General features: G+C 57.4%; 1 protein-coding gene across 1 annotated transcript; it reads left to right on the top strand.

Annotated features, from left to right (window-relative positions):
• Nucleotides 1–356: 356 nt before the first annotated feature.
• On the top strand, nt 357–4,496 carry CD164L2 (CD164 molecule like 2). Its single transcript, XM_025355664.1, has 6 exons — nt 357–521; nt 1,010–1,177; nt 1,278–1,349; nt 1,854–1,898; nt 3,482–3,626; nt 4,164–4,496. The coding sequence occupies exons 1-6, from the start codon at nt 434–436 to the stop codon at nt 4,168–4,170; spliced, it is 525 nt and encodes a 174-aa protein (XP_025211449.1). The 5' UTR covers nt 357–433; the 3' UTR covers nt 4,171–4,496.
• The last annotated feature ends 1,504 nt before the right edge of the window (nt 4,497–6,000 follow it).

Below are 6,000 nucleotides of genomic sequence, written 5' to 3'. Positions count from 1 at the left end.
TGAATCCAGATTTTTGTCACTGCCTCTCTCTGTGACCTCGAACAAGTCACTCATCTTGTTTGAGCCTCAGTTTCCTCAATCAGGGATCAAAGTAGTCTCTACTTACTAGAATTTTCAAGAAGTTGCCCTTGGAGGCACACAGTAACCATGCCAGCCACCAGTCCTGGACCCCGCCTGCTTTAGTCCAAGCCCCGCCCCAGACCCCCGAACTCACCTGGCCGCGAGCACTAGCCACGCCCCTAATTGGCCCCGCCTTCACCTGGCTCCGCCCCGACCGACGAGCCCTGTCCCACCTGCCCCTCCCACTGGCCTCGCCCCCACCTGGCCACGCCCCGGTTGCCCAGGTCTCGCTCCGCACACGCTCAGCTGAGCCCAGTCTGGGAGGCAAGCGCACGGCCGCTGTCCGCCGCCCACGGCCCCCGCCCCGGAGCCCATGGAGGCGTCGGGACCCCGCGCCTTGCGGACTGCGCTCTGTGGCGGCTGTTGCTGCCTCCTACTGTGTGCCCAGCTGGCTGTGGCTGGTAACTCGCGGCAGGATCTGGTTAGGGGCCTGACGGGGGCGGGTGGAGCTTGCACCTCAGCCAGCCGCCTCCCCAGGAGCAGCCTGGGCTTGAGAGGAGGGGCCTTTCTGGACGAGTGCAGGCCTCCAGGGGTGGAAGAGGGGGCTCCAGCTCTGTGTGGAGCCCTGTGTGTAAATATAGGCCCCAAGTGTGGGGGCCTAGAGAGCTTCAGGTGGTCTGGGGGAGGTGGCTCCAGCTGAATCTGGGAACCCCAGATGTATGCAAAGGGAGGGGCTCTAGGTGAATGTGGGGAGGCTCTAGGTGTGTGTAGATCTGTTCTGTGGAAGCTACAGGTGTGCACTGGGGCTTGGGGATCCAGGGGCGAGTGTATGTGAGAGCCCAGATGTGTGCAGAGGGGCGAGGGCTGCCGGAGTGTTGGGTGGGAGGGTGGGCGGATGCCACAGCTTGGCTTCGAGGAGTTCTCCCTTCCCACTCTACCGCACTACCAGGTAAAGGAGCTCGAGGCTTTGGGCGCGGAGCCCTGATCCGCCTGAACATCTGGCCGGCGGTCCAAGGGGCCTGCAAACAGCTGGAGGTCTGTGAGCACTGCGTGGAGGGAGACAGAGCGCGCAATCTCTCCGGCTGTGTGTGGGAGCAGTGCCAGCCAGAGGAGCCAGGTAGGGAGCTGAGCCCTCCCTAGGTTGAGTACCCCCAGCTCTGAACCCCAAGGACCTGGCCCCTCTCCCCAAATCTCCCCCCTGCACCTTCTTCCTCCAGGACACTGTGTGGCTCAAGCTGAGGTGGTCAAGGAAGGTTGTTCCATCTACAACCGCTCAGAGGCATGTCCAGGTAAGGGGATTCTTGCGCCTACGCCAAGTTGCATGGGTCTCCCCAGCCATAGCCTGCCCCCCAGGAGGAAACAGCCTCTCTCAGGGGTGGACTGTGCTCATCAATACCTGGGCCCGGTATCAGTTCTGCCTTTAGCTCACTGAGAAGTCCCCTCCTCTCTCTGCCTGTTTCCTCATCTGAAAATTAGTACAGGTGTATGGAGGGGATGGGAGCGTTAGCTCTTCTTCTAGTTTAAGGCATAGCAAGGACTTTGGAAGTTCAGAGGGAATGAGAGGGGGTGCCTCCTGGAGGAAGTGGCATCAGTAATGAGCCTGGAAGGTAGAGATGGAGAGAGAGCACATCTGGTGGAGGGACCTGTGTGACTGGGGCTTGCAAGTATGTTGGATGTCTAGAGCAGGGACAGAGCTGCATCTGAATCGGAAGTTTAGCGGTGAGTGGGGGCTGGGGTCTTGATGGGAGTCAGGGTGAGGAGGCTGCTTTGCTATGGATCCCCTGTCTCCTCAGCTGCTCATCATCACCCCACCTATGAACCGAAGACAGTCACAACAGGTGGGTACTCCCTGGGTACGGGGCAGTGGGAGGAGCATAGCTGCAGGGGAAGACAGCTCTGGGCTCAGGCACTGACATGCTCTGTGACCTCAGCCCTGCACCTTCTCCCTCGGAGCCTGTCTCCGCATCTGTGAAATGGGCTGGATGATGCCTTCCTCATAGAGTTGCTGTGCAGGTTTTATGAGAAGCTGTACGGTGCCCACTTCAGTGTCTGATTCACTGAAGGCAATCAAGAAATGACAGTTCCCATCCCTCCTCCCCATTGCCAGTTCTGGGAACTCAAGGTGACCCCTCGGGACTTGTCCTTGGAGGTGAGGGTGTGCAGCTCGAGTTGCTCAGGAGACATCCTCAGGGCCTGCCTACTGTATCCTCCAGGCCCAGAGAGGGTCACAAGGCAGATTCCTGACAGAGCAGAGGCGAGAACACCACCCCTTGCTTCCCATTCCCTCTCAGGGGCTGGAGGTCACCAGACTTGGCAGGGATGGCTGAAGAGGCCCTTGGTTAATTAAAGCCAGAAACTGATCTCAGAAGCTGAATTATTGATGGCTCAGCTCCCTCAGCTGGAGCCCCAGATCGGCCTCGTGCAGCTCATTTCTCCCCTCTTCTGCTCCTCATCCCCCAGCTTCCTTCTCTGGGGCTCCCTGAGCGGGAGCTGGGACCATTGTTTGCCCTTCATATTGTCAGACTCCTTCCACCCCTTACACCTTCTGGGAGGTGGACCCAGCTCAGGCTGGGCCCCTTTCCACTGTCCCAGAATGCTTTTCCATCCACCAGCCCTGCCCTGTTCTGGGCACCCAGCCCAGGGCCTGAAATTGAATCCCTGCTAGGAGTGGACAGGTACCGTGGCACAGCTGGGAGCCACTCAGGCATAGCCTGGCAACCATGGCCCTAAGGCTCTACCTTCTAAGGGGCAGAGGAAATGGTCAGGGGACCCTGTGTGAGTCTGACTGTGTCTTGTGAGGTGACTTTGGCCAAGCCTGTCCCTCAGCCCTGTTCCCCCCAACACACGCTGTCCAGTTCTCGCTTACCCACTTAGCAGGGTGACAGCTGGGCCTTCCACTTCTCCCCCTGCTCCTTCCCTCTCTGAGGGCTCTGACGTTGGGTGACACTGGGGTCTTAGGGCTTAGGGGTCCTAAAAAGGGACTATATCATCTGCATCTTGGCTCTGAACCCTGAGGTCCAAGACTGAAAGGAATTCTGAGCAGGGGGTCTGAGTTCTGGCTCTGTCTTCACCCTATTGGGCTAGTGAGGCCCAGGGAGGGTGGGAGCCCAGTCACTGGTCCAAGACACCTATTGGACCATGTGATCATGAGGCCCAGAGAGAATGTGGGTGGCATAAAAGCACAGAGCAAGCCAGGAGCAGAGCCAGGGCTGGACAGCACCCCACCCTCCCTTGCCACTGTTCCTCCCACCAGGCGCTTCCCAACTGCCTGCAGGATCTGGACTAAACTTCTGAGCCCGGGGTTCAAGGACCCCATATTGAGGACCGGGGCCTCCAGGTTACTTGTGCCAGTTGTGGGGGTGGGACTGGGATCCTGCTTCACAGTGACTGCTATGACCCCTGCCCTGCCTCCCCCCTGCAGGAAGCCCCCCAGTCCCTGAGGCCCACAGCCCTGGATTTGATGGGGCCAGCTTTATCGGGGGTGTCGTGCTGGTGTTGAGCCTACAGGCGGTGGCTTTCTTTGTGCTGCGCTTCCTCAAGGCCAAGGACAGCACCTACCAGACGCTGTGAGTACCTGGCCAGCAGTACCTGAGTCCCAGCTCACCTCCTGGTTCCTGCCCCACCGTTCCCCTTCAGTACCCAGGGTGCTGTCTTCTCCATGGGCAAGCCCTCAGGACAGTGACAGCATGCCCCACGTGAGCCGCACCCCCTTTGTCTCCTCCAGTTGCGGGGCTTTATTTGTCAGGTGTTGGCTGGAACCAGGACTCAGCCTGGGCTGGTCTAGGAGCCCAGCTGAGCCCTCCCATGTCTTTTCCCTTCATGCTGCCAGCAGGGAAGAGAACCAGTAGGTGCCAGCCCAGGCAAGCCTGTGGCCTGCATTTGTGTGGCTGTGGGCAGGAGCTGGGCCGTGTGTCTAGCTGGGTTTTGCTCTGAGAAGGGGAGCTGTGCCTGAGGCCCTCTGCGTGCTGTGTGTGCTGTGGGGCGGCTCGCCGCAGCCTGTGTTAAAGTGTTTGCTCTTCCTCTGCTGCCTCCTCTCGAGGCAGGGGGTCCTTGGCTGGCTGAGGCAGGGTCACCTCCCTGAGTGTCCTCTTTGGCCTCCGCAGAATCTGACCCCCTTGGGCCTGCACTCCATTCTGAGTGGAAAGGAGGATGCAGAGGCTGGCCTCTTGGCCCCCTTGTGGGCAAGTGGGGGGCGGGGGTGGGTAAAACTCTGGCCACCAGTTTTTGGCTCCTGTGGGCACCAAGCAGGCTCAGTGTCTGATGCCTGACATCTCCTCCTGTCTTGGCCCTGGAACTTGCAGCTGAGAGCATCCCTCAACCGCCTCGTCTCCTCCATCGCCCCTGCTGGGCCCCCCAGCCTGGCACTGGGTTGTGTGCCTGCCTCTTTCCACCAACTGGCCTGGGCACTGCCCCCAAATAAAGGAACTCTGCACTGCGCTTCATGTCCTGTGTCTTGGGCTGTGTGTGGATTGGATGGGGTGATGGTACGGCCATTGTCCTCTTCTTAACGGGAATTCCACCTAGGACTCTCGCTGTTACCTTTTAAAATATTTTCACCTGGCCGGGCGCAGTGACTCACGCCTGTAATCCCAGCACTTTGGGAGGCCGAGGCGGGTGAATCACCTGAGGTCAGGAGGTCAAGACCAGCCTAACCAACATGGTGAAACCCCATCTCTACTAAAAATACAAAATTAGCCAGGCGTGGTAGTGCACACCTGTAATCCCAGCTACTTGGGAGGCTGAGACAAGAGAATCGCTTGAACCTGGGAGGCGGAGGTTGCGTTGAGCCAAGATTGCGCCATTGCACTCCAGTTCGGGCAACAAGAGTGAAACTCTGTCTCAAAAAAAAAAAAAAAAAAAAAAAAGTTCATCTTTGACACCTGCTTAACCCCCACTCCCTGCCCCTTTACAGATGAGAGACTCAGGTAAGTACACATGCTCAAGTCATACAGCCGGACAGGACAGGGCTGGGGTTTCAGTTCAGGCTCTTCTGGGCTGGGCGTCGTAGTTCATGACTAGAATCCCAGCACTTTGGGAGGCTGAGGCGGGCGGATCGCTTGAGTCCAGGAGACCAGCCTGGGCAACATAGTTGAGACCCCATCAATAAAAAAGAAAAGGAAAATAAAAATAAAGAATAAAATGAATTCAGGCTTTTCTGACTCCAGAGTGAGCAGAACAGCATTCCAGACGCATCTCCAGGCTTGCTCAGCCTCCAAAAATTAGGTCTCTGTCCCAGTGCCAAGGTGGAAGTGCCCAGGGACTCCGAGTAGCCATTTCTGGCCTTCCTCTCTCAGGCCCTCCTGGGAAGCCCTGCCTTCTGTCCCCAGACACCGAAGTCTTCCCTGATGGTAACATCTCCCACGGATGGGTACTTGTCAGGAGCCAGGCATGTAGCTGCGAATCTTATAACTTTTTATTTTATTTTATTTTATTTTTTCTTTTATTTATTTATTTATTTATTTATTTTGCGACAGAGCCTCACTGTGTCGCCCAGGCTAGAGTGGCAAGATCTTGGCTCACTGCAACCTCCACCTCCCCCTGCCAACCACAGTCCACCTCCTCACCCCTCCCTCGAACCCTCACTTCCACCAAAGCTCCCAGCCTCTGGAAATCAGCCTCCCCTTTGTGCACTCCCCGCTGGCCTCCTAGAGCCCCTGCTGCTTCCCCTCTATGGGATATGATAACATCCCATCTGCCTTGCCTTCTCTCTTCTCCAGCCTTCTGCATAAGCAGCTCCTCCTGCCTGGGTCACCCTGCCCTTGTTTATCCCCCAGCACGAGTTTTCTTCTTCACCCTCCTCCTTTATTGGATGCTTTCTTTTTCTTGCAAAAGTAGTAAATGCCTGTGAGGGTTTGAAAAAGGACTATACAGAAGTTTATATGAAGAGTGAGAACTGGGCTGGGTGTGGTGGCTCATGCTTGTAATAATAGCACTTTGGGA

Source organism: Theropithecus gelada, chromosome 1 (assembly GCF_003255815.1).
Source record: "Theropithecus gelada isolate Dixy chromosome 1, Tgel_1.0, whole genome shotgun sequence".
In the NCBI taxonomy this organism is placed as follows: domain Eukaryota; kingdom Metazoa; phylum Chordata; class Mammalia; order Primates; family Cercopithecidae; genus Theropithecus; species Theropithecus gelada.
This window is presented reverse-complemented; position numbering and strand designations above follow the sequence as displayed.

Bases quoted from the DNA above. Each gene is read 5' to 3' on its own strand.
- CD164L2 (XM_025355664.1), top strand. From the start codon at position 434: ATGGAGGCGTCGGGACCCCGCGCCTTGCGGACTGCGCTCTGTGGCGGC. The intron at 1,350-1,853 runs GTAAGGGGATTC...CTGTCTCCTCAG, and splicing joins CCGCTCAGAGGCATGTCCAG to CTGCTCATCATCACCCCACC. The intron at 1,899-3,481 runs GTGGGTACTCCC...TCCCCCCTGCAG, and splicing joins ACCGAAGACAGTCACAACAG to GAAGCCCCCCAGTCCCTGAG.